The sequence below is a fragment of the Melozone crissalis genome, unplaced genomic scaffold, assembly GCF_028551555.1.
Source record: "Melozone crissalis strain CALT ecotype California unplaced genomic scaffold, PUWL_Pcris_2 ptg000045l_1, whole genome shotgun sequence".
NCBI classification, from domain to species: domain Eukaryota; kingdom Metazoa; phylum Chordata; class Aves; order Passeriformes; family Passerellidae; genus Melozone; species Melozone crissalis.
The window spans coordinates 2,406,570-2,417,069 of NW_026535823.1; the positions used below are offsets into that span (position 1 = coordinate 2,406,570).

The 10,500-nt window shown below is 51.7% G+C and overlaps 1 protein-coding gene across 4 annotated transcripts; it reads left to right on the forward strand.

The window, feature by feature from the left end:
* Window positions 1–1,815: 1,815 nt before the first annotated feature.
* On the forward strand, window positions 1,816–9,809 carry RGS4 (regulator of G protein signaling 4). Of its 4 annotated transcripts, none has more exons than XM_054285586.1 (6): window positions 1,816–1,928; window positions 2,435–2,659; window positions 5,406–5,510; window positions 6,501–6,562; window positions 7,279–7,445; window positions 7,966–9,809. In XM_054285586.1, exons 2-6 carry the CDS (start codon window positions 2,559–2,561, stop codon window positions 8,215–8,217), a joined length of 687 nt encoding a protein of 228 aa, XP_054141561.1. In that variant the 5' UTR covers window positions 1,816–1,928; window positions 2,435–2,558; the 3' UTR covers window positions 8,218–9,809. The 4 variants fall into 4 exon arrangements, with proteins under 4 accessions (XP_054141561.1, XP_054141560.1, XP_054141563.1 ...); XM_054285585.1 differs by lacking the exon at window positions 1,816–1,928 and adding an exon at window positions 2,256–2,333; XM_054285587.1 differs by lacking the exons at window positions 1,816–1,928; window positions 2,435–2,659 and adding an exon at window positions 2,765–2,975.
* The last annotated feature ends 691 nt before the right edge of the window (window positions 9,810–10,500 follow it).

Here is a 10,500-nt window from a genome sequence, read left to right on the forward strand (position 1 = left end):
CGGGCTGTCTCTGGCTGTGAGGGCCGAGGGACGCTTCCCACACGCGCTCGTGTGCGGGGTGAGCACACGGGTGTGACGTTCTTCCCCGGCAGCGGTGGGAGGGAAAGCTCCCTTCAGAGCCTCATCTCCAGCTGCTCGAGATGCAGCAGGGATGAAGCGGGGCGGGGAGGGATGCCACGGTGGGTACCACAGACGTTTTCAATTGTGCTGGCTCCTGAGAGCCCCTGGGTGCCTCCAAAGGCCTGCACGGCCTAGGGATGGCCCAGCCCACCCCCAGCCCTGCACCCAAGCTGATCCTCGCCTCTGAGCTCTCCATGAGCAGGTGAGGCAAGCCAGGGATGACGTGCCAGGCGTAAAACATGGCGTGAGCTGCTGCTTCACGAGCTGGCAGGGAGGAGGAGGAGGAGGAGGATGGGGAGAGCTTGGTGTTGAGCACAGCGCAGTCTGTGCCTGCCCTGGAGGAAGAGGCCTGCCTGTGATGGTGGGAGATGGAAGGGGATACTTTAGATTGGAGACCAGCTGGTGTAGCTGAGAGGATATTAAACTGCGAAAGCTGGGAAACACAGCTTAGAGGAGAAACAGTGCACAAGCCCAAACTCCTCTCATGGGGTCCAGGCTGAGCCAGTCAGTGTTAATGAACTGGAAAAAGGGAAATTTCAACTGCAGCATTTCGAGGAGTCTCCATGCCCAGTCCAGGGAGAATGGTCCTTATTTTAAAGCCATTTAGGCTGGCTGTTGTGATGGCAGTGCCAGAAATTCCTGATTACAGCCTGCTCACACAGAAGTTGGGGAATGCAAAAGGTGACCTGATGTCAACAACAGCAGCATCTGAGTGTCATTAGAGCCATGCAGCAAACGTGCTTGCAATCCACAAAGAAGTGTGACATTCCTGAATCTGGTATACAACATTTTGCAGACAAAGTGCAGAATTTTTGTGTTCTGCACAGAAGTTCCTTTCCCTAGCAAGCAGCCTTTGTGACCTGCCTGAGCCAGAGCTCTAACCTTGCCAGAGAGAGGAGCAAGGTTAGAGTTTGCAAACACCTTGATTGTGTCAGCCAGATAAGCTCTTGAATTGTTTGAATGTCAGTAACATTGCACAAGTTTGACAGTCAAATGAAATTAAACATATATTTAGTAAATAATTAGTTAAGATTTTTCTGTTGGCCACATTCTGCCCTTCAACTTCTACCCAGACAGAAGACACCACAGAGCTTAGGCACTAACTCTGCCAGGGCTCAGTTGCTTCCTACAGATCCACCCAAGGGCTGTCAACTCACCAACACTAAAAGGACGAGGGCATTCACTCAGGTAAAGTTTTCCACTGCCCTGAGCTGGAGCTGATTTTTAGTCCAAACAGTGCAGGACTCGCAGGCTCATTGCCTCAGGTTTGGCAGCAGGTCAGTCCCGTTCCTCCAAAAGCATTTTACAGTTAATTAGAGCATTGCCTTTCAGCACAATTAATGACCTGAGAGGATGCAGTATGCCAAGGCAGGTAAACTCTTTGGGGATTTGGACTTGACGCTGCTGGCTCTACACTCTAGAGACACAGAAGGGAAAGGCTCATCCTGCAACTTCTGCAGATCGTGAGCAAAGCACTGAAAGGTTTCTGGGAGAGGAGGTGCAGCAGTGGATAGTGTGGGCAGGCAGCCTGCTGCTAATCAGAAGCTCCTTTATTTCACAGTGGGAGAAGGACTTAAAATGCAGCAGCCCATATGCACCTCCGTCTGCCCAAAGCCCTCCCCGCTTTGGTAAGGATGGTACAGGCTGTGCTGAGCTGCAACTCGATAAATATCAGCCAATTCTCTCTCTCGCTAGAGGGGCAGGGAGAGAGATGCCTTCTGCACCATCCAAGGGCTGAGGACAAGTAGCTGAAGTCATCCTGTTCTTGGAACTACAGCAGAGCCAGGGCAGTGCAGGCACCCCCACAGGTGTTTCATGGGTTCATTCTTTAGCATGAAGAACCCTCAGAACTTCTTCAAAGACATTCTGGGCAGGCACAGTTAAGCCTTTTATTTTAATTAACCATCTTTCCTTGGTGAGTCCCAGAGTCCCCAGGTCTGACTTTTGATTTTGCAAATGCAAATGGAGAAGGTGCTGCAGTGATACTCATATCTAAGGCAGATGCGCTGCCAACCTAAATTCCTTTTTTCCACGCATGTATGTGAGCTGTCCTCAAATTTATGTGCTGAGACATGCACATTTTATATTCCAATGGTGCCTTGCACCACCACCCCCCCGCCCCCCCGGGCTTTTGTTGCAGCCTCACCAAAAATATACATTCACATGACTCTGGAATAAAACAGGAAAGTCTCATCTGCCTGGGTAGTTCCCTGGTGAATTTACATTCTTCTTTCCTTAAGAGCTCTATTTTCTGCATTCGTTTGGAGTATGGTAACCTTTTCTGTATAAAATTCTTGTCCCTTTCTCGATCCAGGTTACTTTAAATAGAAGAGGAAAGGAAATTAACAGAGGAACCAGCAAAGCTCATCTCACGTCTCAGAATTGATTCTCTGACCTTTTCTACTATTTGTGTCCCCCCACGAAAACCTGCTTTTCATATGCACCATCCCAACCTCCTGCAACAGAGGAAGCCCCCGAAGCTTTTTGAGCCCTTTTCGAAGATTCCACCTCTGCAGCCAGACACCGAGCTTCGTTTCTGGTAAGGTTTTCAATCTCTCTCACCCCTTTGTCTGGGTTTTATACGTCACCCTCTTCCTCTGGGGTGGGCAAAAAGGGGACGGGTGCTGCTGCTGCTGCGCTGACTCCTGACTGGGTCAGCCAGCGCTGCCGGGCTCTCGGGCTGGGCTATAAAGCCGAGCCCAGGCAGCGCCGCTGCCGCGCACACCGCACCGAGCCCAGCACCGAGCGCAGCCTCCGCCGCCTCCTGCCTCGTTGTTTTTCCTGGAATACCGATCCGACCTCGGCAGCAAGATGTGCAAGGGACTCGCTGCACTGCCAGCCACTTGCTTAAAAAGGTACTGTTTATTTCTGAGCATCTGGGAATGGTCTCGTTAGCCCGGAGACTCGCTGATGCGTTGCGCTTTGTGTCCGAGGCAGGAGGACGGATTTGGCTCTGATTATTTTGCAAGATTAGATACAAATGACTGCTTAGAGGCTTTTGTGGGTTTTTTCAGCTAGAAGCAGAATTGCAGAAAGGTTTTATACGGAGCTGGGAGAACTCTAAAGCCTTCCTTCCCATCATCCCCATCATCAAAAACAGCAGCTTTTAGCATTGCGATATTTTGATATTCCTGTCAGCTGCTTCTGCTGCAGTCTTTGCACCCCTTTTCTCCTTTGGCTCTTCTCTGCTAAATTTTCTTGATTCTTTTGAGGGGGAAGCAAGGCAGACAGGATAACAATTAAGGATTATCCCCTGAAATGCATTTCAAATGCAGATAATGCAGCGTGGCAGCGCAAGAGACCCGTGTGCCAGCAGGCAGGGATGCGGGCGCGGTGGATGTGGATGCGGCAGCAGCTGGTGTGGGATCAGCCCAAGTCCCCTGGGCGATGGTGAGGGGCCAGGTCAGGCTGTTCCCCAATGCACAGCCCTGTGGGGCTGCTGTGGGGCTCATCACACCCCTGCCGTGCGCTGCCAGTCAGGATGGGCTGCACTGTAGCCCTGCAGGACCTGGCTGCACCCCGGTGTGTGGGATCAGCAGAGTAGAGCCTGCACAGCCCCAAATGTGCCCTCGGCAGCATGGCCTGCCCCACAGGCCAGCACGAGGGGGCTCTAGGCTGGCATGGGCCCTCCTGGAGGGGTGTGACTCCCTTTCAGGTGCTCTGGAGATGCCCAGGAGGGAGGCACAACGCTCCCTTCTCATCCAGCCCACCCGAACTCGCGCGGGTCTGTGCTGGTGCAGCGCTGCCTTGCTGCCCACCCGTGCCTGCAGCAGCGCTCCTGAGGCTGCTTCCCAGCAGATGTGCAGTGGCTTGGGAAAATGCAAGCAGAGACTCAGCTGGCTCCCATCCGGGGATGGGAGCTAAAGATGATAGCTTTATCCTATCATCTGAGGATAAAGCTTCCTGCTCATGGTTGAATTTAAAAACGGGTGCTGAAAATACGAGGAAAAAGTGTTGACACTTCCAATTTGCAGGAACATTTGATGAGGATAAAAAAATATTGAAAAATGCAAGGAAAAATAGTTCCCATCTTTTAAACACCTCTGTCCAGGATTCCCAGCAAAATCCCTCTCTTCCAGAAAGCTGTGGGCCTGGCTGCAAGCAGCAGTGTCTTGTTTCCTCCTGCTGCCACCTTCCTGCAAAGCTGAGCAGTCTCCTTCTCCTGGGCAAGGAGCATGACAGCACCAGGCAGCCCAAGCCTGGCAGCCCAGAGTCCCCATGGGTGCCTGGGCAGAGCCTGGGTGTTGGTGTTGGCCACAGGCACCCTGCTCTAAGGCAGCTGTGAGCTCCCTTTGCTGTCCCCGAGTGCCGGAGCTGTTAAGAGAACATTTCTGAGGCAAGCAGTGAGATCAGGTATGGCCAGGATCCCTGACAGGGCACTGGAGCAGAGAGCAGTGCTGGGGGGCTGAGCAGCTACTGGAGCTCAGCCCTGTGGCACAGCCTCTTGCTCTTTTCCAGGCTCCCATCTGAGGAGAAGGAGAAGAATTTCCTGCTTTACACTGTGGCTGCACCTTGGGGCAGGCCAGGGCTTGTGCGCCTGAGCAAGCAGGCATGGTTTACCCGTCCTCCATTCTAAAACTGGAAGGAAACCCAGAGAGGTGCCAAGGCCAGTATCAGCTGCATACCTAGAAGCTGCTGTGAAGAAAGGATTGTCCTGAGCTGGAAGGTGGAACAGAATTAAGGATGAATCTTCAGAGCAGCTTGCTGTGGAGCGGGGGAGCAGCTTGCAGCCAGCGTGGGCTGCTTGTGGAGCTCTTGGCTCATCCCCTGACTTCACCCCACAGTCTTGCTCCAAGCCATTGACTTCCTCCCTTCCCTCTGTGTCACGGGCTTGGTGGGGTGGTCTGGCACGGCCCTGCTGTTCCTGTGCCAGCTGATGAGGTGGGGAAAGGGCAGGGGCTGCAGGAAGGGATTAGTAAGGGTGTAAGAACCATACATTGGCAGCTGGGCAAATCAGCTCACGGAGAGGTAATGCACACAGCACGGTGATGCTTTTCTGTCACAATATTTTTACTGTAAACAGTAGGAAAACAGCAGCTTCTCCCCCTTTGCCACCTGCTTCCAGTCTGATGACCTTCTCAGCAAGATGCTGTTGAACATGAAAAATGACTTGTTTGCCATTGTGTTTGTCTAGAATGAAAAATGTGCATTATGCAATGAGGGGAAAATCAGCACTGGAGTCCCTGTCAGTGACCTGCATTTGTGTCACTGAGTAATGCTGGAGGAGGCTGCAGAGGGAGTGCAAAGCATTGTCTTCATCTCCTCCTTGATTTTTTTTCTTTCAGTGCCAAAGACATGAAGCACCGCCTGGGCTTCTTGCTGCAGAAGTCAGATTCCTGTGACTACAGCTCTTCCCAGGGCAAGAAGGAGAAGTTATCTTCAAGCCAGAGGTAAGAGCAGATGCTGTCACCTAGTTAATCCCAGACTGGCTGCAGCATGTTGTTTATTCCTTCACCAAGCTGGACTTCTGGTGCTGCTTCCCAGTTCTTCCTGAACACCTGTGCTTGGATCTAGTGTGGCAATAGCCCTGAGGTGTTGATAGTTCTGTCAGCTGACCATCAACACCTGAGGACTTCAATTTCCATGAAGAATGCTGAACCAGAGGTCCCTTCTGGCACCACGTCCGTGATTCAGTGTGAATGAGCATGGGGAGGGCGTGTACAGTGTCCTGCACAGGGGAATGACTCCATTCCAGACCCAGTGCAACTGGACACATTGCAGAATCAGCATGCCATGCCTCTTTGGGCTGGGTTTGTGCAGTGCTCCCCACAGCTGCACAGAGGTGTAGGCACACAAACCAGCCAGCAGCCTGTGAGGGTGTCACTGCTCTCCCCAGTCTGCAAGGACACAGTGCTCTCTCCAAAGAGGGCTCCAAAAGCCAAGCTTTGCTGCTGGAACACATGAGCCCTAGGGTGTTCTAGTATGGTAGAGGGGATGAATGTAGGATGTGTTCCCCGTGTGTTTCCAGTTCCCACAGTCCTCTTTTCCACATAGCTACTGTTCCCCTGACAGCTTAAAGGAACCAGTCCTTTGGAGTTCACTGATATTACTTCTAAGAGTGGTTCCAGACCTGTGCTCTAGCAAGAGATGCAGCCAGGCACAAAATAAATATGAAATCCACACCAATTTTTTTCCAGGAAAATTAATTTCTAGCCCATGGCTGGTGATGAGGACTGCAAACCAAAATTTCTGTAGGTTAGATCTGGGATCCCTGGGGGTATCTGTAAAACAAGCTGATATTTCATTCTCAGTCTCTTGTGTATGCTCTTACAACAATTAGGAAAAAAGATTTTTCTAGTGGTGTTGAGAAACAAACCAAATTTGTCCTTTCTGTACTCTTTTTAACTCAGCCCTGTGTTTCTCCCTTTGTCTCTCCATAGGCTTAGCCAAGAGGAAGTAAGAAAATGGGCAGAGTCTTTAGAAAATTTGATCCATCATGACAGTAAGTGAAGAGTGCTCTTATGCTGCGTGCAGAGCCTGTGTGCTCTGAACAGTCCTGGGAGGGGACACAGGACATTATGATTGTCTCTTAGGGGCACACAGGAGCTCCTTTGGCCATGCAGACCTCTAGGAGGGGTGGGGAAGGGGTCTCTTGCTCAGATCCAAGGCAAGGGTCAATCCCAATGCATCATGAGTGTGGTTTTGGCCTACTGCTGAGCTGTCTGTTTTGTGAAAGCAACTGGTTTAGCCCTTGTGCAAGAGGAGGGCAAGATTGGGACACACAGTTAGTGGTGGGTTAAACAAGAACCAAAAGGAGGAGATATTATTTGCAGCTGAACCTATGGGAAACTTTGCCTTCCCATCAGCTGTGGGCTACACTCACGTCCTTGAGGTTTCCTTCACATTGTTCCCATGGCCTGAGACTCTGTGGAGCATGCTGGCTGTCTCCTCAAGGCCTCCTGGGAACGCACGAGTTGCTTGTGTTCCCCTGGCAGGGACACTGAAGGTCTCAGTGGGGGAACAGGCAGCTGGGCCCCCACGTGTGACATCCCCATGGGGCCTGTCTGCATTCCAGCCTCCCCACTGCCAGCCCAGGGCAGCTCCTCATCCAGCTCTGGGAAGGAGAACCCGCAATCACTGCTTGCTGGGATTCAGGGGTGCACGTGTTCAGGGACCCACACTCTTGCCTGACCTGGTTTTCCTCTGAACAATCCATAGGAGGACTGGCTGCTTTCCGTGCTTTTCTCAAATCTGAGTACAGTGAGGAAAACATCGAGTTCTGGGTCAGCTGTGAGGAGTACAAGAAAACCAAGTCACCGGCCAAGCTCAGCCCCAAGGCCAGGAAGATCTATGATGAGTTCATCTCAGTGCAGGCCACGAAAGAGGTACGTGCACTGAACATCCCTTGGGCAAAGGCACCACCCTAAATTCTGAACCAGCAGCACAGCCAAGCAGAAGTCAATAGTTTTACAAGAGATGAAGGCTTCTGCTTCTCTGCTAGTTAGAAGGTCATGGTGGGTCTTTTATTGATTTTATATTAAATTTGGCTAGAGAGAAAGTGTGTTTAGTTACAACCACATGGCCATTCCACGCGCACACTGAAATGGGAGAAGCCCAAGAGGACCGTGATTCCCAATGTTTCAGCTGCTCCCATGCAGTTTGAGTTTCCTGGCTAGCTGCATCCCAGAGGGATGTATGTGTCAGTCTCCCCTGACAGCTCTTCTGGTAGCAGAGATGCACTGGTGTCCAGCTGCACAGATTCTGCTGAGGCTAACAGGGTGTCAAACAGCCATTTCGGACAACTGCTCAGCAAGCACACATGGTGGAGAGATACTTGGATTTTCCCTTTCCCATGCCCCATCTGGGACAGGTTCTACTTACACTGTCCCTTTGGCTCTTTGACAGGTGAACTTGGATTCATGCACCCGGGAGAAGACGAGCCACAACATGCTGGAGCCTACACTGTCCTGCTTTGATGAGGCTCAGAGAAAAATATTCACCCTCATGGAGAAGGATTCTTACCGTCGCTTCCTCAAGTCCCCTTACTACCTGGACTTGGTCAGCCCACCTGGTGCTGGCTGTAGGCCCGAAAACTGCAAAAGAAACCACACTCACAGCTTAGACTGCAACTCCAACATCATCTCTCAGTGCGCCTGAACCTGCAGCAAGGCAGGGGCGGGCCGGGCTCTTGCAGAATATGTGGCAGCAAAAGCACTCATTGGCATGAAGCAACAGAGCTGTCTCCAGTAGCTGTCTAATGTTCCAGTTGTATCCCATGTCATGCAGCAGCCAGCATTTGTAACCCAATCCAGGCTCAGTGTGTGTAGCAAACCCTCCTCTGACGGGTCGGTGTAGGAGCGCTGGGGTCTGTCTGGCAGGAGCGGGGGCAGTGGCTGCGTGTGCCGAGCCCTGCGAGCCAGCAGGGTGCTGGGGAGCCCCGGCGAGCCCTGGCCCTGCCCACGGAGGGACCAGGCTGGCGAGGTCACAGCGTGACACACAGCCAGGTGCAGGGCAGAGGGGAGCCAAAGGAAGTGCTGGGGACTCTCATCTCCCCTTTCTAATCTGCAGAGGTTTAGGTGAAAAGGGCTGGCTCTGGTTCTTAGCTGTTCATAACTCCCAAATGTCCAGGCTGTCAGGAGTGTATGCTCAGAGCTCAGGCTGTGCTGCATTGCAGTATCAGGCACAGGAAGAGCTCCTACTCTTTCTTGAAGGGAAACCAAAACTTTTTGGACAGCCTCCTTCAATCATCACAGCCACAGTCGCAGGGCAGCTCAGCCTCCCTCGGCCATCACGGGAAACTCTTCCCTCTGGCTGCTGCTCCCTCTGTAGCACCCTGTTTATGCTGGCCAAGGATCTTCCCTAGGGCTGTGCAGAGCTGTCACTTTGGGGGAGGCTCATTATTTCCTATATTATTAATTGCAACCTTCATGCTCCCAGGTTAAATAGTCCAGCAGAGCAGAACAGAAACATGTTCCTTCTCTCCCAGACAGGTTTATATTCCTGACTCTGGGAGTGCCATTTCAGGTTTGCCTGTCCTGGCTTGTAAGAAGCAGTTTGTGAGGGAATAGGACCACCATATCTGAGGAAGAAAGGCCCTGCTTGGGAGTACTTGAAAATGTTGGAGTTTTTTAAGGTGTTATTTATGTATTTCAGTAGTAGCATGGCTCACTTTTCCTGAAGATGGTAGGAGGAATGTGTCTATCTCATTACTGCTCCGGGGCTTTGCCGGAAGGCAGCTGACACTTTGATTGCTGTGGTGAGACAGGGCCTTTGCTGTGGGCTTGGGCACTGACTGCAGTGGGAAGCACAGGAGGCGGCTGCAGGATTGCTGCCGTGAGCTGCAGCACGGGTGTCTCACTGTCCCCCAGCCTTGGTCTCTCCTTCATTAGGTATCGCTGCTGTGGCCACTGCGTACCCTGCGCTCTGCATCCCAGTCCAGACAGCAGCTCTCACACCGGGGTTTTGGCATGGCAGGAGGAGGCTGTGGCTCTCCAGGCCCATAGAGAAACTTCTTTTTTTAACATGTGCTTTATTTTGTATTTATTCAATGTACCAACACCTATCACCCTGCATGCTCAGCTAAGAGATGGAGAGGCTTGCTAAAGCACTGAACATAGCCAAGCATGTGGCTATGTTTTTTTTTTCCCCTGGTACTGGGAACTCTTGGTAACTATTGCAAAAACTGTATCAATATTTAAATAATGATGAATGCAGTCTAAATAAAATGTTTGTGTTAGTCCCTTCTAAAATGCTATTCTGTGAACAAAAGAAAATGCATGGAGATCCAATTCATTGGACAAGGTCACTCTTAAAAGTTTTGTTACAAGTGGCTTCACTCAGAGATTAAGTCACAGAAAGATGAAAGAGCAGATGAAGCAACAACAATTACATCCTTCAGGCACCTTCAGCACCATGAGCCTAGGGGATAAGGGGTCTTTATGGGTCCATGCCTTGCCTGGCCACCAGCTGAACATGGGAATTAGCCATCCTCACCAAGGCTCTGGGGTGAGTGTGAGCCCCCCCTGACAGCTTTGGAGTGGGGAAGATCAAGGAGCCCTTCCCTGATGCAGATGTGTTGCAACCCTGAATGGACAGAACACATTTTATCCCAAAGCTGAGCCTGCCCCTGGGCCATGCCCTGTGGGTGCAGGGAGCAGGCCTGGCTCTTGCTCAGCCCCAGCTCCAGCTGCTGGAGCCTGAGCTGACCCTGGGAGCCAAAGCCTGAGGCAGCGTAGGACCAGGGGTGCTGTGCTGCACCAGCCTTGGGGTGTTTCTTCAGGATCAGCTCCCTGGGGTGATTCTCTTTCCAGTTCACTGAGAAACCACTGCATCGTTGCAATATAAGCTCCCAGAGACTTTTGGTCTTGCCAGGGCTTTTGGGTATAAGTTTTGGGAGTGCTCTGTAGTGGGTAAGAAAGTGCTGCACCTTCAGAGCAAAGA